Source organism: Temnothorax longispinosus, chromosome 6, assembly GCF_030848805.1.
Source record: "Temnothorax longispinosus isolate EJ_2023e chromosome 6, Tlon_JGU_v1, whole genome shotgun sequence".
Lineage (NCBI taxonomy): Eukaryota > Metazoa > Arthropoda > Insecta > Hymenoptera > Formicidae > Temnothorax > Temnothorax longispinosus.
The window spans coordinates 19,091,744-19,112,363 of NC_092363.1; the positions used below are offsets into that span (position 1 = coordinate 19,091,744).

A 20,620-nucleotide genomic window follows, 5' to 3' on the forward strand; every position below is an offset into this window, starting at 1 on the left:
TCTGGCCGTATTGCGTCTCGAAATAAGGCAGGAACCATTATAATTAAAGAAAAAGAAGAAAGATCGCGTGTCTTGCCCGCGAACGAGTGTCGAGGGTGTCGGAATTGAGCGACGATCGTTCGTCTTGCGTAAGTACGTAAATCCATATCGCGTTTCTCGATCTTCGGCGAATACCGCGGATTTAACAAGTTTTAGTCTTATTTGACACAAGCAAATCGCCGCGTCTCCTTGCTCGTCGAGAGTATAAATCTCGCCGTCGGAGTAACGTGTATCTACCGTCATTGCGTACGGCTGAATTTCGAAAGTTTTTTCGTTTCACACGCCAGTACCCTGATTCTGTAACTATTCACACGCAAAGAAAAGGGAGCGAGAAAGGGACGGAATTACGGAAACCGCGGACGGACGGTCGCCGACGGTATCCCGAGGCCTGTATACGTTAGTCTGCGTTTTACGATGGCGGCGCGACGCGCGACATGGTGGACTCGCTAGCGTGGAGGGTGCGAGCGATTTAACCGCAACCCACCTGCAATTATAATGCTAATTCCACGTACGCGGCTTTACGGTTAATTGTCGGGTGACTTTCTCCGTCCCGAAATTGCCCGTTGCACAGCCGTTCTGAACCGCATGCCGCGTGAATTCCCCATGCACCGACGATTACTTGTACATTTTAATCGGCTTTCTTACAAATGTTATAAAAGAAGAAAAAGACTGTTTGTATGTCTAATTATAAAGAAAGAATTTTATGAGAATCTTATTGTATTCTATTATTATTATCATGATATTAAATGAAGAAAACAATTTTTCGTAAATCACTTATACTTAAGTTAATAAATTAAGAATCGTGAAAATATGTAAATATGTATAATCCGTGAAAATAATTGAAAGCACGAGACAGAGAACTACCCTGTTATGCATTATTTTCAAGTTTCGAGAGTGCCGCGAGAAATAGATTATCTCACAGAAGAGAATTATGTCGTTTCTCATTCTGCTCGTTGTATTTGAAATACACGCGAAGGTATAATAAGAGCGTATAAAAAGCGATAAAAAACGAGAACGATGAAAGCTTTCCAATCACGGCCAAGAAGCCCCGAGAAACAAGAAACGTCACAACACCGTGAACTTTCGGCTCGCTTTATTTCCGACGGGAAAAATGTTTTCGCGGCACGATGTGCGCCCCTCGCGAAGAAAAGGAGCAATTTATTTCGATATTTCGAGCTGCTCTTGCTTTGATCCATCCCAAGGAAATGGAACGCTCGTGAGAGTAGACAGTAGTTACGCACTTAATTTGGCTGCGCTGCTCGTGAATGAAAGCTCGACTCTTCCGAATATTTCGTATGCGTCAATACTATATGTATCATTTCATTGCCATTATGGTGCGTGTCCACTTGCGAGTAAGAACTCTCGAGAGCAAAAAGAAAGAAAGAGAGAGAGACTCTCGAGAGTATCTCTCTCTCTCTCTCTTTCTTTTTGCTCTCGAGAGTTCTTACTCGCAGGTGGAGACGCACCATTAGAATAATTTAATTAATCTTCGATGATTTTACAGGACTTTTATAACATACAATTTTCAATTTCCTATTTTCTTATTAAATTTTTTAGAATTCTTATCCTTTAATTTTCTTATTCTCTTTGTATTCGGATATTTACTAGAAGCTAGAGTCGATCTCAAATTGATTAAAGAACGTTCGTTTGAAGATAGGCCATTAATTTTGAGACAGCTATATCGGGTACGTCGTTACGTGTCTTCGTATTAGTGATGGATCAACGTCAACGGTATCGTACATGTTTGGCCAACGGTTCCGTGCGCAGCGGCAAGAAAAGTAGTCAATGTCAACGCGTGGTCGGGCCAGCAGAGAGCCCCGCTGAGAATTATAATCCGGATGCGGGACGCCTAATTAATTGGCCTGTCTAGGGTGCCCATCCGCGGATTATGTAATGGCTGACAGCCGACGGGATACTGTAATTACGCCACTCTGGAATATCCAATTGGATATCTAACTCGCTAATAATCGACACGGCATTAACGGAGAGAATATTAATGTGGCGTACTAATTTGTAACGACTTTGCCAATTTGCGAAAGTTTTCCGGAGGTTTCATTGTAGATTAACTAATCGTCCAAAGCGAGTGTATGAATGAGATGTACTGAAGTGTATTAAAAGTAGCCGAGGAGAAAATCGACCGTAGCTATTTAATATGTATAAGTTAATTATTTCTTTAAATACGATCTCATCTACCAAATTAAATGAACACTTTCTTTGTTTTTTTAATAACTTCCAAACGCGAGACTTAAAGTAACGCCGTAATAAGTAAATTCAAGATTAAACATGTACAATATTGTTTTCTTCCATCTATGGTATAAATACTATACGAACATCGAGAAAGTACGCTGGACTCGGTTAATACGTTAAATAGACTTGGCCATTACTTGATTGCGAGAGCCGTTAATTGGCACGTGGTAGTCATCGCGAAACATCAAACGATCAAACAAAACGCACGGGCGCGCATACGCGCATTCGCACAGAAGATTCGCCGAAATTGAGCCGAGGCATCGGGCTGGAATTCATATCGCGATATATACGCGAGAGAAGTGCATCAGCCACGAAATTGTACTGCCATAGTTGCACCTCACCCCCGGTCTCTCTTCTCTTCCCCCCCTTCTCTCTCTCTCTCTCTTGTGTTCTCTCGCTATCTTCCTCCCCCGCCGCTTCTCTCGCAGCCGCAGAATTTATAAAGGGTCGTGCACACGGAAGGACGGGAAACGCGACCACTTGCGAATCCGGGAATACCATCAGCAGCTAGACAGGAACCACTAATCAGGCTGTTTCCACTTAATTTGCCGGGGTAATTAAGCGTCTCGTTCGCCTCAATCCTAAAGCCATGACCAAACCGAAAACCAAGTGCTTTATTATGTACGGATCCTATTGTGTTCCACGACACCATCAGGACAACCTGCATGTACACCGTATGATTTCTGTCTCTCTGTTACGACTCCTTTCCCATCTCTCTTTTTTCGTTTCTCACATTTTTCAATTTCTTTCTTTTATTTTTTTCTTATATTGATGTTTATAAATTGATATCGTTACAACGTTAGAATATTTTTCTTCTTTTCTAATCTTTTCCTTGTCTTTTTCAATAAATTCATGTTCAGTTTTATACTACAAAGTTATATTACAATACCAAATTAACAATCGTTTGCTTCATTAATATTGGTAAAATCGCATCGCTGTGCCAACAGGGTATTATATTTACTTATTATATACTGTTGCGTTATTGTATATATATAATAAGTATAATATATCTCTTGATCTCTTTTTTTGCGTGAGATATTTCTGTACTATTTTATTTTTCGTGTCATTCGTTCCAACAAAGTGACATTCCTCTCATATTCTGAAATAATAAATTTATATTAAAAATACTGCAAATTGAAAAAATATTAAATTATTTACGTTTCATGGCATTTATGTATGAAAACTGCGAACAAATGTAGATATGGCAAAACACACGCGAGAAGTTTTAAGTGCAAGCTACAATACTTTACCCGCTTTACCGATTTGAAAATCGCATTAGAGGGAGTTGCAAGCGATCGAGGTCGCAGTTACTTTTGGGCTTGCATCGAGAGCGCGTTTACGTGTTCTCGAGGGAAAAGAAGGCTTTCGCGAGGAGCCGACGATGGTCCGTGACCTGTTCTGAATCTCATCTATTTTTCAGGGAAGACTTGTGTACTCGGCAGCGCGCGCCAGCGCGCTTCCCCCCTTTTCCCCCCGCGTTCCGTTTGTATTATATAGGCGGGCCGCGCGGGTCTGACATACCGTGAAATTTTAACGAAGTCTAACTTGTAATTCGTATATCCTGCCAGCGAAATTTCACGAAAATGGATAGGATAACTGCCGGCGCGGGCGCAGGCGTGCGCGTGGGGGATGGAGATTTCTATTTCGGCCCCCGACCGCGCGTGCACGGCATATGCACTCGTTCCGAGTTCCGACGATGATATATTTATTTCCGTCGCCGTTGTCGTGGCTGTCACATTTCTAATTACGTCCGATTCTCTTCCCCGCGACCTTATCCGCAGATATTTTCAACATTTTGAGCGTTATATGAAGCAACGACGATTCATTTTAAGAACACAAAATCGCGCTCGGAATAGCAGCAACCTTGTTATTATTTAAAAATTATTTATGTACATCGTTTGGTGATGCAGATCAATGTTTCATGTGTGGCGTGAATTACCGTTTATTCATTTACATATTTTACATTAATGTGCATTATGTAAAAGCTTCAAACCGCGAATGTTACAGTGCGTTACTTCACTTATCAATTTTTAATGATAAAATCTGATGCGTGCATATGTAGTTATTCAAAAATACATTTTCCATTCTTTTTATAAATAAAAATGTTCTAATTTTTTTAATACTGCAGAAATAAGTTTGTAAAATAAATAATAGCATTTCTTAAAATGTTTCTTTAAATAGCGTGTGTATACATAACCTAGGTCAGTATCCCACTTTTATGTAAATTTAAATAAGCGAGAACAACTTAAAATAAAGATTACTCCTATAAAAAACCATAGGACCATTTCACTCTTTATGGGTCATGTACTTTGCAAAAACGTGCTGCTAAAGAGCGATTTAACGAGCACAAGGGGATCTGTCATAAAAATCCATCGATATGACGGTATAACGAACATATATATAGGTACACAATTACGTGTTATTGCTAATTGAAATGTTTCTTTAGCAGGCAAACTAAATTCTTTCCGTGTGTTATATATATTTTACGTCGTTACCACCGTAAGTCGTTGATCAATTAAGATAAAGAGCGAGATTGCAATCAGCCCAAAATCCGGCTCATAATTTAAGACTAATTCGAATCGTGTCCACTGCGGCATTATTTATAGGATAATATATTATAAAACACAGAATACTATAAAAGAGGAAACGCACTGCTGTGCGATTTTGACATTTCTCTTCCTCCTCTCCAATTATTTTCCTTGTCGTCGACGTCAATGGTCGACCCTCGCGTCGCGCGTCGCGCGAAGGGTCGCGAAGAAGGGCGCGACGAGACGGATACTGTTGCTACCACCCATCTCATCTAGGGAGGGTTGCCAAGCTCGAAACGAGCCAAGAAGGGGACTCGGCAGGGTGCGTAACAGGGCGCTTAAGTATCCATTATCCGTCCTGTCGGGTCGCGACCGCGAGGACAAAAAGCTCGCGTCTCGCCTGTGTCTAGGCTAATGGTCGGGGTACGGCCCACATCGTTCCGCGGTCGAATAAAAGCAGCTTGCCGTGTATATACACGACGAGGAGTCGGGATCGGGAAGAGAAGAGGGATCGAGCATCTCCCCTGGCATTAATGAAATATTCCTAAGCGCCAGCGCGGCGCGCGTTCGCCGGTATTATTTCGAATTCGAAGACCGGCTCTCTCTCTCTCTCTCTCTCTCTCTCTCGCAGGAATATCCGATGTCCGGGAAAATTCACGCGGTTCTCCAATAATGTTAAAAGCACGACACTCACATTCGGTCGGTCGGTTGGTCGGCCGGCTGGCCGGGAGCTCTTTGCCAATGAGACACCGAGCTGTTTTATTGAACAATGTCTTGGAAATTACATGAGGACAAGTCTCAGTGAACACGGTCGTCGCGTTTGTGAGACGTTTAATCGACGTGACCGCGCGATGCGTTTTCCAATCTTGTAATGCAGAAGTAAGCATAATCTTTCCATTCGGCTTATTCACACACTGTAAATCCAAGTGTGTTATTTCAACTAAAGCTAGCTCTGCTTACATATTTTTTGCCGTTTTAAATCATTTAACACGATTCTACGTATTAACTTTTAATTTAGTATGATTAAACGTTAAATGATGTAATTTAATACATGAAGAAACATGTAAAAAGAGCTTCAGTCAAATGTGTCATTTTTAGACATTTATACGTGTAAAAATAACCCACTTGGATTAGCAGTGTAGGGTGTACAGTGTAGGGTGCTTACAGATTATAACTTTTTATAGAAAAATCAGTGTGCTATTCTCTCTCTCTCTGTATTTAGTTCGTGAATTGTTCTGTTGCTTATTCTGAATATTCTTTTATGGATTTTGCATGTAACACCCTGCAATGATAAGAGGTCCTTTAATTTTTCGACTACTATATTCCTCCTTTATTTCTCTTCTTATCTTACGACGGCTCTTCTTATCTTTTTCTGTCTTTTTTTCATTTTTCTTTCCACTTGGCTTTCCTTTTTCCGACTATTCTGCGAATTAGTCACTACTCTTTTAAATTGCGCGTCTCCATCTACCTCCATTTATCCGTTCTATAATCTTATCTTACCTCATCTTTCTTTGGTGTCACGGTAAAACATCGCGGCATAAAAGGTAACGGGAGATCCTTCCCTTACTTATTATTATACGACCGCAATAAGCTCTTCCGAATCCGATTTGCGGCTCTACGGGATTATTAAGCGGCAGAGTTGTCGGGACGCAAATCAATTTTGCGCCTCTCAAAGATTAATCGCGCGCTACTTTGCAGCTCCCCGGTAAATCAGTTAAACCTGTAAAAATCTTCTTTGATCCAGAGACGCATCTACGTGCAATTGAGAACATTTTTCAATAATGACCTCAATAATGTTAAATCGCGGATTTCCATCTGATTTACGAATGCAACGCTGTCTCCAAATATTATTGTTCCATTTCAACTTAATCCATTTATTTATTGACGGTTATCCGTCGATGTTCCGCGTCCATCATGTCGTCGAGGGATAAAGCGAACGTTATGGATTTCGCAAACATCGCGCGAAACCGCGACATCGAACGGGAATTGAAACGCATCGCGATCGCGATCGGGATACGAGAGCACGGATGGTGCGAAGACAATAGCTTCAGGGGAAATGAATCGAGGGAGACGTGACGGAAGGAGAGAGAGAGGATAGAACGTGGCGGGGAGACGCGAATGCACATCCCCGTCGAGGAGTCACGTACTTTATAAAACGCAGCCGTTACACCGGTGTCGGAGACGGGAAAACGGGAAACGTTCGCGTGCACATTGGTGCAAAGAAGGGGACAGAGTGGCCGGAACATATGCTTCCCTTCGCAATATAACAGGGGGAGGGATCCTCCGACCGATAAACCCCCGCAGAAATGAGCTTTTTTCCGTCCATTTCTCTTTCCGCGCAACCGCCATCGCTCCTCTGCAATTTTCGATCTGTCTCCTTTTCTCTTTCTCTCTCCTTTATATCTCTTTACGTGAAAGTCGATTTTTCTGTTCTAACTTGTAACGTGGTGACAAATGACCTCTCCAATAGACAGTGTAGATAGATGAGACAAAATCTGAAATGACTGAAGCACCCTGAAAGATCAAAGAGAACATTGCGCGTATTCTCTTTTCTTCAAAACGCGCGACAGTACATATTTTGTTCATATTTTATATATGTATGTATATTCCGCATAAATGAACAATGTAAGTAATTAAATACTTCATTTGCAACAGTTAATTGCAAAAAAAATTTTACTCTCCAGCTATATATTATTCCTCTCCGTCTTCCTTTTTAACTTTTAATGTCACAATGTTACTTATTAAAAACATTGAGAGGCGCATCTCGAGTTTTATACCGGTGGTTTATTTTACCAATAATTTTTGTTTTAAAAATATACTTCCGTTATAAGAAGTTTACGACGGAAATAATTTGACGAGACACACAGCCTCATCTATTCTTAAGTCGCGATCTAATGGCCTCGACTATTACAAGACTGACTCTCCGTCTCGCGTTACGTACGACGGTAAATCCGACGGAGCCCGTTCGTTCAGCTGTACGACTCGAAAAACGGATTTCATTTCGTTCCGAATCGACCTGTCGCGCGGAGTCGGTGCGACCTGTGGAGCCTTATAGACACGGGCGCGTTGGCGGTTATATTTTAACGAGGACGTCACGTATAGCCGCGACTGAGAGACACGAAGGGATGCCGCGCTCGGCGTTCCGCCCAGAATTTCCCTCCCACCTGCTTTTCTCTCGGCTGCCAGTCACGCGAAATCTTCGTTCTCCGTTCGTGTGTATATCTTCCGGCGAGATCACTGCCGCTTTTATATTCAACGTTACTTTAGCGTTACGCGAGCGCCAGCTCTCTTTCTCTCTCTCTCTCTCTCTCTCTCTGTTTCTCTAAATAGAGAATAAACGGCTTTTTCGCGTTGTCGCTCCGACAGCACGCCAATATCTTAAATCGTAACTTCTTAACACGCTTGACAACCTACGTCATATAAAAGAATTCCTTGATTGTGAAGCGCGATTGCGAACTCGGATCTCGACTGCGTTTCACTTTTTCTTAAATATAGAATAACTTAAAATACATTATTCTCTTTTTTTTTCCACTAAACTAAAATTCGAGTTAAATAATAAGGGAAAAGGAGAAGTAGATTGCGACAAAATTATCACAAAAAAAATTATAACTATTATAAGAGAACGAAGTGAAAATTCTTGATGATGTATGTATAATACGACTTCTAATTATTTTATTTTATTTCGTATAGAGAAACGCATCTCTCGCTATTCACCGTTGCTTTTGCAGGCGAGGACTTTAGCTTTTATACACAGTGTTATTTTTCTGTTATATGAGCGCACATAAGGAGTGACACACTGCGGTGTTTACGAGCGCTCGTTTGGAAGTACAAAATACAAAATATACATACCTAGAGCCCTCAAAATTTGCGAGTGACGTTCTTACGTAAACTCGTACCGGATAGTGATAAGAATGCGCATGTGTGTGTGTGTGTGTGTGTGTGTGTGTGTGTGTGAGAGACGAATTTGAAATAAAAGATTTATCGCGCTGCTGAAATCTCACGGTGAAGGAGTTTACGTAATGTAAACACGAAACAGTTGACGTTTCTCGTTGCATATGAAGTAAGATTAGCTATTTACGTAACACGAAATTGTGTGTGTGTGTGTGTGTGTGTGTGTGTATGTGTGTGCTCCGCGAAATTTATTTGCAAACTCTTGTATATAAGACTAAAAATAATCTTGAAAGACAGTTCAGATTATCATATTGATCAAAATCCATCTCGTATTAATATCTATTCAAGTTAGAAGCCGACTAATCTCTGTCTGTTACATTAATGTCTACTTGAAATAATCATTTGACTAGCACAGGGAGAAACTTCCGGTTTAATCAGGTCGATCATTTTCGCGTTTGCTGTTCGCAGATAGGTACACGATTCATGAGATCGGAATATCAAAAAGGATATAAGAGAAATATCGCGGGTTTTTCCTTTTCATCTCTCTCCACCTTTGGACTTTAAAACCGTGACAGATATTTCGACGACATATGAATTTTCTTTGCTCGAGACATCTCCACTCATTGCAATACTTTTTCATTGGCAATACAAAAAAATAATTTATGCAACAAGGCAACAATGTATAAGAACAATTTACTTTACCGTCGAACGACAGAAATAGAGAAAGATGCTTTATCTCGAATACAATTCGCGAAAACGCGATAAGAAAAAATAATGAGTGATTTTTGATATTTATTGTGTGGCATATAGTTTATCAGTTTTTCAATACTTTATTGAGAAAAATAATTTTAGTCTTATGTGTCTCGAATTTTATATCTAACGTTAAATTTGTAAGTCATTAATTTAAAATACTAATTACATTAATCATATTATACTAATTACATTTATCGTATTTAGTTTGTACAGAACCAGATCGATAAAAAAAGCTTTTAAAAATTACGGCATCAAACGTGGCGGAACTTAATTAATTAATCAACACTTTAATCAATAATGTATATCAATAATATTTAATCAATAATATTAGCAGAAACTTTGTACAATTTATTTACAATGAGACAGACATGTAATGATGTTATTAAATGTCATTATTCAAATTTAAAATTCTAATTGTTTAAATATGATTTGAAATGTACAGTGTACAACATGCAACATACTATGTTTTACAATTGTAATTTTAGGTGGTTTTATATAAGAGATTTAATTAGTACTCTAATAAAATAAACGAATATTACTGTCATAAAATTTCAACACTTTGTTCATTATTAAAAATTATTTGCTTTCATATGCAAAGATATTTTTATTAATAACTTCATCTGCTTTCATTTTTCATGCTCCAGGATATATTATACGTTAGATAATATTTATTTAAAAAACAAACATATTTTTCGTACATTTTGTATTTAGTTTGAAACATTCACATGCAAATATTTCTAAATAGAAATGCGAAATCTGAAAAAAGATACATATTTTTCACATAATGTTTATCTGCAACGTAAAATTTTTTTTATTTTTGTAAAACAATTTTAAATATTCTATTCTTTTAATTTTCCTGTGTTCAATAAAGGAATATAATTTTATATACTTTTACATCTCAATGTGCACAGTGCATACATATATTTTTTGAAAAAGATGATACATTCTAGAGAGTAATCAGTAAATATATATTTTATTTGTCTCTGTTTATTAAATTCAAACGAAATAAAGATAAAAAAAAGAAAAGGGAAGACGTCGTTCGCCACCGTCGATTCCGTTATCGCTTCTTGATCAGACTATTAATTATTTTCAAGAAAAACAATGAAATTAATTAAAAGTTACAAGAGAAGAAACAGTTATTTGTCGCGAAAAAAATGAGTAACGAATCTACGTTGTCAATTACCCTTTGTGATTGATCAGAAAATATTTTAAAACGGTCTAAATGTAGTAATAAACGTGACAGATAAGCAAACAAGTTTTTAAAATCAATTTTGTAATATTAACAAAAGTAACTATCTAATTTCTCTTTTCACACGAGAGAGAATATGCATAAACTCGAATGTAAACATATATCTATGTGTTTTTATATATACTTTCTGATTCTTATATTTTATAGAAACAAAAATAATTTATTATTTCACATCAGTATTTCTTATTAAAATAAGGATGAATCCGTCAAACCATTGACTGAAGATTATCTCAACAGAGATCGAAGCCGATTTTGAAATTGCAACCAAGTATAAGTATAATTATTTTCGTACATGTTTACTAACTATGTATAACAATTAATATCTAATATTACCTATTATGTGTCTGTTCTTACTATAGATAACATTTCCTTCAACACATTCCTTTATCATATAAAAATTGTCTTTGAATATATTATAAAATTGTATATAATGTTAGACAAAAATTCGTTACATATATCTGAAATGATACAAATGTGAATTAAATATATGCATTCCATTTTCAGATTAAATATTTCATATAATATATATTTGAGACAAATCGCAAAAAGAATATATTTAATATTTAAAAAACATTTTATCGTTTGATTATATACCTTTTATTAATTAGTTTATTCACGTAATATTGTTTGTAGACTTTCCATTGCAGGAATTCGACATCAATAGAAACTGCATTAAAATTAATAGGTAGGTAGTAATGTTACCAACAATCTACTGAAAACAAAATCAGAGTGTATAAAAGCAACATTTATTTAATTAATAAAAACAAATAATCAATTACTCACTGCAGCGAGAAGTGTCGCGTCCACATTAAGACCCTTTGCTGAAAAAATATTTTTGCGTTGCAATATTTGCAAAGAGAACAGCTGCAACTGCAACGTTAGAGCACCACAGAGTTAAATATAAAATCAAGTAATTATGACTCTAATAGATTCAATATACAAATAAATCACAATTAATATTAAAAAATTTTTCATAAAAATGTTCAAATTTAATTACATTACAATATATTACCTCGTTTTTCACATCTTCATCGCTAATACTGTTAAACACGACGTGAACAGTCGTGCCGATTTCAAGAGCTTGATTCTTACCAGTCTCACAGGCCCAAATAATCGAAGACATTTTTAAAGACTGATATATTATGAGCGCTAAGAAATATGAGTACCAAAGATCTTCTTGTAACTCATTTGTGAATCCTGACCACTTCGATGCATAAAAATACAGGCTGAAAGTAATATCGCAGAAATTTATAGCTATGAAAGCGAGAAGCTGTAAGCTGAAGACTAAGTTCAACATCTGCACTGTATCGCTGATCATCAGATGCTGCTTTTTTAGAGCTTTGAGTTCCATCAATAGAAACAGATTTCTCTGCTTGTGATAGATCCGATTGAATAGATGCGGCGCATTGTTAACCACGGGTTCCCGAAGATTCGCAAGATCGTCATTGATTCTCTTAAAACAAGCTTTTAATATACAAACACAATTGAAGTATAGCATATTCATCTGAAATTCCACTAAACTAATGTATATTGTGAACAACTTCAGTGTAAGACTGATATTCAGCTTGTCAAAACATAGTACCGTTATTACGATGAACAAAAAGAAACTGATAATGTCTTTCGTGTAGATCAGTCTGGATAATTTTCTATACGTTTTCGAAGGCAGTTTTGAAGAGACATCCATTATGGCCTGAAGCAAGCGCATCCGTGGACCACTCAAGATGTATGTGACGATTGTTATGAAACTAGTAAATATATAGTAGCAGGTACCACTAGAAATCCACGATAAATTTCCAAAAGTAACCTTTTCAGAAATGATAATATCATGAAGCAATATGAATGAGTAAACGCTGGTAACACAAATAACAACGGTTGATAACATGCAGCGGGGTTTAGAAATCTTGAAAGTCAATGCGTTGATCTTGTACGGGAATATTCCAAGAATGTAGCAAAAGATGAAGCAGGGATACATCAGGGATTGAAAGTCTGTGACTTGAACAACCCGCCATTTATGCAATATTTTTCCATGAAATTTCGTTGATAAATTGTACATGATGAGCGGAATGTCATGAGAACATAAATGTCTCAGTCGTAGATTAAAAAGTAAAAACTGTTAATTATGTCAAAGCACTATAACGTTAATATGATTGCGATAACTTCATGATTACACTTCTTTTCCAAGTGTAATCTTTAACTCTGATTTTTGTCGTTGAATACGCGAACTAGATTGGTCGTCTTGTTTACACTCAGCGAATTTAAGTTCAAAACTGCGAACAGTTTCTGCCTCGAATGAGACAAGACTAAAGGGAAATTTTGTTAGGCGTTAAGTAACCATGGTGTTCTTCGATCGACAACTGTACCCTTGGGTTATAATCGTGTAAAATAATGATGTGTAAGTGTTGTGACTCATCAAATTATATGTATGCAAACATGAAGCAGATAATATCGACTGCATAATACACACGTGGACGAGTAATTCTCCAAAATAATTACTCTATTCTTCGACTTTTTGTTTAATTTAAAATTTACATTCTTATTGCGTGTGTAGAGAATATTTGATATCTTTATGACACGATTTTTAATCTATATTTTATTTCCTTTGTACATTCTAATTTATACAGATATCAAATTAAATACTTAATCTGCTTTGAGCATAGTTACATTTCTAATTTCAATAAAACATAATGACAAGTATAAAAAGCATTTTATAAATAAAAATATGAAAAGCATTTAAATTTATTAAAACATGGTATTATGTATATTCACAAAAATCAGAAAGCAGCAGAAAGTAAGTGGTAGTGTTAATGATCATAGCGAATCTGAGAAAAGATCTTTTCGTACAGAAAAATGCTACAGAAAGACTGTAGTTGTAAAAAAATACATGCAACTATAGTAAATATTACAGTAATTGCTATAGGTTCAGGTCTTTAGGTGCTTTTGTCGCTTTTTCTATAAGGGAAGAGCTCTACACATACATTAAATACATAAAATGCAATTAATTAGTCGTTTTATCAAGTAGTATTATTTTTTGTCAGTTATATTGTAAAAAATTAAATCAAACACATTATATTGATGAAAAATTCTTTATTTTATTTGAAGTAAAAATTTGTCTTTTTGTTTTTAACTTTATATCAGCACGATATATTTCTACTATAACTTTCCATTTACCTATATATGAATCTAATGGAAGATAGTGAAATATCTTGATAATGTTCGTTAGTTTTGTATATGTTCTAGATGCGCATGATTATGAATTATGTGATACAAAAACTATGGATAATTAACTTATACATGCTCTGGAGTTGATAAGCAAAAAGTCATAGTTACACACACACACATACACACACACACACACATCATGACTTAAGAATTCCTGAGAGAAGTCCCGTTTCGCAACACGAAGCAATAATTGTCAGTAGTTTAAAAATTAAACTCGTACGGTGTAGGTAGACTACGAAAAGTTCACGTCGGTTTATGCAATCACCGTGGAAACAGCAATAAAATTGCAGTTGGGAGAGTAATTCTTGTAAACACGTTGATGCCATAATGCATTGACAACATAATTAATATTTCATGGATTATAGTCTATGAAATAGATTATCGTTCTCTCATAACTTAGGCGAACATGTTCAATTCGTCATCGATGTTCCAAGGACGAAAAGATAAAAGAAAAGGAAAAACATGTCAGCTATTCCGCGCTACGGATTTTGTGTCGTTGATGTATCCTTGCTTCTGGTTTTGTCGCATTCTGGGAATATTTCCATACAAGATCAACGCTTCGACCATCAAGACTTGCAAATCACGCCACATTCTATCCATCATCATTATCTGCATCTTTTGCACTCTCGAATTAAAAATTTTCTATGACATCAATATTTCGAAAGATGTTGCATTTAAAAGCGCAACACCCAGGATTATTGAACGCAATTTCTTTTACATTATCGGTGGTTTCACAGTAGTCACCGCATTCATTTTAAGTGGACCACGAATACGTTTTCTTCAGACCATACTGGAGCTCTCTTTGAAATTACCCTTGAAATCATATGAAAATTTATCTAGACTTATCCATACCAAGGACATTCTTGGATTTTTTTTTGTAATTGTGGATTTACCGATGTATTCTATCATAATACAAGTGGATTACTTGCGCCTACTTCTTCTACTATATATCTTCTTACTAGAATTTATAATGGATATGCTATATATGAATTGTGTTTGCATATTAAAAGCTTGCTTCAAACAAATCAACGATAATCTGATGAATCTACGAGAACTCGTGACAAATGGTAAGCCATATGTCTTGAGCGATACCTGTCACGAGGATAGAAATCCATTCCTACTGATGGAAATCATAGCTTTGAAGAAGCAGCACCTGGCAATCAGCGACGCAGTACAGATGCTAAAAATGGTTTTCAGTTTACAAATTCTTTCTACGACAGTTATGACTTTCACTCAAGTCACCTTCAATCTCTACTTTTACTTAATGCAAATAAAAGCGGATGCGTCTATGAGCAATCAGGAACGACAGTTTTATTACCTGTATTTTATTACAATTGCAATATATTACCTTATAAAAATAGTGTTGATAGTATGGGCTTGCGAGACCGGCAAGACTCAAGCCGTAGAGATCAGGAGCACCGTTCATGACGTGTTCAACAGCACCAGCAATAAGCAAATAAAATACGAGGTAGATTTAAACAATTTACAACATCAGTGGCATATTTTATATATTTTTCTAATTATGTCCCGCGTATACTAATGCGATTTTTACTACAGCAATTTACAAAATTCATAATTGCACCTGTTAATATTTAACAATTTTCTGATTGGACGTTGCAGATGCAGCTATTTTCCTTGCAATTATCGCATTGCGAAAATACATTCTCCGCAAAAGGGCTTAATGTGGACGCTACGCTCCTCACTAAGGTAAGTGATGAATCATTTGCTTTCACTAAATAAATGTGAGTAGATATGTTAGCTTCATTTTATAATATTGTTTCTTTTTTAGATAATAGGTGGCATTACCACGTATATATTAATCTTGATACAACTCCTGTTTATGTCGAGTTCTTGCGGTGGAAAATCTGTATAACATATGGTTTAACAGAGAGATGCATTGAAAGGATACTTTAAATGTACCTATTTTTATTATTGTAAGTAGAATATCGTTGCGAGCGGAGTATATCATGGTGCTTTATGCTTATAGAGATATTTTCATACATCAACGACCTAGAAGAATACAGTCACAAACTCAAATATTTACAATTTTCATTGATGTTATATTGATGGCGATATTAATACGATAATACGATAATTATGTGATAAATGTAATCTTGTAAATTTGAAATTATATCTCAACACTGCGTTGCAAACTGAAAGACGTGTAATTTTTAAACATTTTTTCCGTTGTCATTCATTATACAGTGCCTTTTTTCTTATGTTTAACAAGTATCCCACAAAATTGTACTTTTTTATTCGTTTATTATTTACGAATCATAAAGTTTCTCTCATTTCTGAGACTTCTGTGTGAGCAGTATATATATATATATATATATATATATATATATATATATACATATAACATATATATAATTTTCTTGAATCAAGAGAATTGCAACTTTAACGTTTGCTAGCTTATATATGTAAAAAACAGTAAATAAATTTATGTTGGAAATGTTTGATTTAATTAGGCAATAATAAAATAAGTTAGAAATGTATGTAGAAATTTCTACTTTATAATAAATCAACATTATACTTTCACAATAATAATAAAAATATATTATCTGCATCTTGTTTGTTTCATCTAATTAAAAAGTGATTTATCTGCGACAGTCTCAAAAATAATGTTTATTCAATGCGGATACGTACGGTTTATGGACAGATTGCGATTTATCGTAATATTCTGATTTATAACTAAATAGAAAAGAAATAAACATAAATAATTACGTGAAATTGTTAGTATTATTTACAGTCATTGTTAAAGAATTTAAGTTCAAAACTACGAATAATTGCTACCTTCGAGCGAGACAAGTCTAAAGGAATATTTTGTTATGCGTCAAGTAATGATGGTGCTTTTCGATGGACAACTGTAGTCTCAAAAGCCAATGTGTAAACTAATAATGTGCAATTGCTGCGACCCATCAAATTAAGTATGCAAACATAAAACAGATAATATCGACTGCACGTGGATGAATAATTCGCTAAGATATGACAGTTTCCTCCTCTTCGACTTTTTGCTTCAAAAATGTATATCTTATTGTATGTATAGAATATTTGATATTTTTATGAGACAATGTTGAAATCAATATTTTGTGTTTTACCTCCATTCTAATTTTCATTGTACATCAATATCGACAGTTCTTAAATTAATAATTTAATTTGCCTTAAGCATAATTACATATCTAATTTCAATAAAAGATAATGGAAAAGAAATACATAAAAAGTTTTAATTTAATTAATTAAAACATTATATAGTATGTATATTCACAAAATATCAAAAAGAGTAAAAATAGGTACATTGCTAATAATCATAGCAACTCGGAAAAAATCTTACCCTGAGTCCAACAGCAACATTTATGTAAAGTAAAAATTTGCCTTTTTTTCTTGAATTTATATCGGCACGAGATATATCGCTGTAACGTTTTATTTACCTATATATATGAACATAATGGAAAATTGTGAATATCTTGATAATGTTCGTTCGTTTTGTACAAGTTTTAGATGCGCAAGATTATGTGACACAGCAATTACACATCATTAACTTATGCGTGCTTCGGAGATGATAAGCAAAAAGTCGTAGTTACATTATGACATAAAAAATTCCTAAGTTCTGTTTTGCAACATGACACAATAATTGTTAGTTAGTTTTAAAATTAAATTCGTCAGGTGCAGATAGACTGGAAGAAATTTATTTCAGTTTATTTATTAGTTGTAGGAATACAGCAGAAAGTTATACTTTTAAAAAAGAAATTTTTGTAAACTTGTTGATATAAAAGTGCACTGATAACATAATTAAATTTCTTATATAGATTATAGTCTGTGATATAGATTATCATTTTTTTCAATAACAATTCAGTGAACATGTTCAACATGTCATCGATGTTCCAAAGACTCAAAGGAAAAAGAAAAGGAAAAATATGGCAGCTATTCCGCGCTACGGATTTTGAATCCTTCATGTATCCGTGTTTCATATTTTGCCGTATTCTGGGAATATTTCCATACAAAATCAACGCTTCGACCATCAAGACTTGCAAACCACGCTATATTCTTTCGACTATCAGTATCGGCGTTTTTTGCATCCTCGGATTAATACATCTCTATGATATAAATTTCTCAATTTCTAAAAGGAGTTTACATGAAGACATTGAGACAAGCACGAAACTTCAACAAAACTGTTTCTCATTATTGGTGTTTTCATGGCAGTTACCGCATTCGTTCTGAGTGGACCACGAATGCGTTTTCTTCAGACCTTGTTGGAGCTCTCTTTGAAATTACCTTCGGAATCATATCAGAAATTATCTAGTCTGATCCATGTCAAGGACATTCTAGGATTCTTTTTCTAGTCGTGGAATTTCTGATAATGGTTATCAAGTTGCAAGAGATGGGATGATGTCTGGCAAACTTCTTTTCTAATTTACAATTGGTTGCTGACGTTTCAGATGGATATGCTATATATGAATTGTGTTTGCGTATTAAAAGCTTGTTTCAAGCAAATCAACGACAATCTGGTGAATCTGCGAAAAGTCGTGACGAATGTGAGCCATATCTCTTGAGCGGCACCTATCACGAGCAAAGAATTCATTTCTACTGATGGAGATTATAGCTTTGAAAAAGCAGCATCTGGCAATCAGCGGCGCAGTACAGATGCTAAAAATGGTCTTCAGTTTGCACATTCTTTCCACAATACTTATGACTTTCGCTGAAATTATCTTCATCTGTACTTTTACTTAATGCAAATATACCTGGGTTTATATCTGAGCAATGAAGAAAGACAGATTTTACGTTTAAGGCCTGTATAGGCTTGTAACATATTACTCTATAAAATTGGTGTTGATAGTGTGGGCCTGCGAAACCGGCAAGAATCAAGCCATGGAAATCAGTAGCACCGTTCACGACGTGTTCAATAGTGCCAGTAATAAGCAAATAAAATACGAGGTAGATTTTTTAAAAAATTATAACCTTATATATAGTGGCATGTTTTTATATATCTTTTTAATTATATGCCGGCATATGCCAATGCAATATTTTAATATTGTAATTTACTAGATTTATAATTACATCTTTCAATTCTATATTTAACAATTCTTTGATCTGACGTTGCAGATGCGGCTTTTTTCCTTGCAATTATCGCATTGTGAAAATACATTCTCCGCAAAGGGGCTTACTGTGGACGCTACGCTCCTCACTGCGGTGAGCGATCACTCATTTGCTTCCATTAATTAATGTGGGTATATTTAGCTTTATTTTATGAAATTGTTCTTTTAGATGGTAGGTGGCATTACCACTTATGTATTGATCTTGATACATTCCTGTTTATGTCGAGTTCTTGCGGTGGAAATCTGTATAACCTGTGGTCTAACAGAGAGATGCATTGAAAGGATACTTTAATGTACCTATTTTTATTATTGTAAGTAGAATATCGTTGCGAGCGGAATATATCATGGTGCTTTATGCTTATAGAGATATTTTCATACATCCAACGACCTAGAAGAATACAGTCACAAACTCAAATATTTACAATTTTCATTGATGTTATATTGATGGCGATATTAATACGATAATACGATAATTATGTGATAAATGTAATATTGGGAATTTGAAATTATATCTCAACACTGCGTTGCAAACTGAAAGACGTGTAATTTTTTTAAACATTTTTTCCGTTGTCATTCATTATACAGTGCCTTTTTTCTCGTGTTTAACAAGTATCCCACAAAATTGTACCTTTTTATTACTTTATTATTTATGAATCATAAAGTTTCTCTCATTTCTGAGACGTCTGTGTGTGCAGGTGGCTATATATGTAATATATAATTTTCTTGAATCAGGAGAATTGCAACGCTTTAACGTTTGCTATAGCTTATATATGTAGAAAACAGTAAAATAATTTATGTTGGAGATGTTGATTTAATTAGGCAATAATAAAATAGTTATCGAAATGTATGTAGAAATTTCTACTTTATGATGAAAGAGAATCAACATTATACTTTCACATAATAATAGAAATATTATATCTGCATCTTGTTTTTATTCCATCTAATAAAAAGTGATTTATCTGCGACAGCCGTCTCAAAAATAATGTTTATTTAATGCGGATACATACGGTTTATAGACAGATTGCGATTTATCGTAATATTCTGATTATATAACTAAATAGAAAAAAATAAACATAAATAATACGTGAAATTGTTAGTATTATTTACAGTAATTGTTAAAGAATTTAAGTTCAAAACTACGGACAGTTGCTACCTTCGAGCGAGACGAGGCTAAAGGAATATTTTGTTATGCGTCAAGTAATGATGGTGCTTTTCGATGGGATAACTGTACTCTCCAGAGCCAATGTAGAATAATAGGTATAGAATAGTATGTAGAATAATGATGTGTAATTGTTGCGACCCATCAAATTAAGTATTCCAAACATGAAACAGATAATATCGACTGCACGTGGATGAATAATTCTCTAAAATATGGCAGTTTTCCTCCTCTTCGACTTTTTGCTTCAAACATTTATAGGATCTTATTGTATGTATAAAATATTTGATATTTTTAGATACAATATTTTTAAATACAGATTTGAGACAATGTTGAAATCAATATTTTGTGTTTTACCTCCATTCTAATTTTCATTATACCAATATCGACAGTTCTTAAATTAATAATACATATCTATTTCAATAAAAGATAATGAAAAAGA

At 35.1% G+C, this 20,620-nt stretch overlaps 2 protein-coding genes and 1 long non-coding RNA gene across 8 annotated transcripts; 2 read left to right on the forward strand and 1 right to left on the reverse strand.

The window, feature by feature from the left end:
- Positions 1 to 9,798: 9,798 nt before the first annotated feature.
- On the reverse strand, positions 9,799 to 12,993 carry LOC139814296 (putative gustatory receptor 28a). 5 transcript variants are annotated; one of them, XR_011732410.1, is made up of 6 exons: positions 12,290 to 12,993; positions 11,720 to 12,211; positions 11,491 to 11,577; positions 11,302 to 11,416; positions 11,041 to 11,165; positions 9,799 to 10,214 (listed from the first exon to the last, which is right to left on the reverse strand). XR_011732410.1 is itself a non-coding variant. In XM_071780466.1 (4 exons), the coding sequence occupies exons 1-3, from the start codon at positions 12,758 to 12,760 to the stop codon at positions 11,321 to 11,323; spliced, it is 1,224 nt and encodes a 407-aa protein (XP_071636567.1). In that variant the 5' UTR covers positions 12,761 to 12,993; the 3' UTR covers positions 10,233 to 11,165; positions 11,302 to 11,320. The 5 variants fall into 5 exon arrangements, 1 of the variants encoding a protein (XP_071636567.1); XR_011732411.1 differs by having other exon boundaries at positions 9,801 to 10,214; positions 11,302 to 11,419; positions 11,720 to 12,993; XR_011732409.1 differs by having other exon boundaries at positions 9,803 to 10,214; positions 11,302 to 11,374; positions 11,720 to 12,993.
- Positions 12,994 to 14,103: 1,110 nt separating this feature from the next.
- On the forward strand, positions 14,104 to 16,158 carry LOC139814648 (uncharacterized). 2 transcript variants are annotated; one of them, XM_071781076.1, is made up of 4 exons: positions 14,104 to 15,394; positions 15,547 to 15,633; positions 15,716 to 15,842; positions 15,914 to 16,158. In XM_071781076.1, the coding sequence occupies exons 1-3, from the start codon at positions 14,333 to 14,335 to the stop codon at positions 15,797 to 15,799; spliced, it is 1,233 nt and encodes a 410-aa protein (XP_071637177.1). In that variant the 5' UTR covers positions 14,104 to 14,332; the 3' UTR covers positions 15,800 to 15,842; positions 15,914 to 16,158. The 2 variants fall into 2 exon arrangements, with proteins under 2 accessions (XP_071637177.1, XP_071637176.1); XM_071781075.1 differs by having other exon boundaries at positions 15,716 to 16,158.
- A 2,570-nt stretch (positions 16,159 to 18,728) lies between these two features.
- Positions 18,729 to 19,556, forward strand: LOC139815480 (uncharacterized). The gene is made up of 3 exons (XR_011732733.1): positions 18,729 to 18,861; positions 19,030 to 19,116; positions 19,192 to 19,556. It is a non-coding gene; the product is annotated as an uncharacterized lncRNA (long non-coding RNA).
- Positions 19,557 to 20,620: the final 1,064 nt, after the last annotated feature.

Coding starts and splice junctions, on each gene's coding strand:
- LOC139814648 (XM_071781075.1), top strand. CDS start 14,333: ATGTTCAATTCGTCATCGATGTTCCAAGGACGAAAAGATAAAAGAAAA. Junction 15,395..15,546: donor ATAAGCAAATAAAATACGAG/GTAGATTTAAAC, acceptor TGGACGTTGCAG/ATGCAGCTATTTTCCTTGCA. Junction 15,634..15,715: donor ACGCTACGCTCCTCACTAAG/GTAAGTGATGAA, acceptor TTTCTTTTTTAG/ATAATAGGTGGCATTACCAC.
- LOC139814296 (XM_071780466.1), bottom strand. CDS start 12,760: ATGTACAATTTATCAACGAAATTTCATGGAAAAATATTGCATAAATGG. Junction 11,578..11,719: donor ATGAAGATGTGAAAAACGAG/GTAATATATTGT, acceptor CTAACGTTGCAG/TTGCAGCTGTTCTCTTTGCA. Junction 11,417..11,490: donor ACGCGACACTTCTCGCTGCA/GTGAGTAATTGA, acceptor TGTTTTCAGTAG/ATTGTTGGTAACATTACTAC.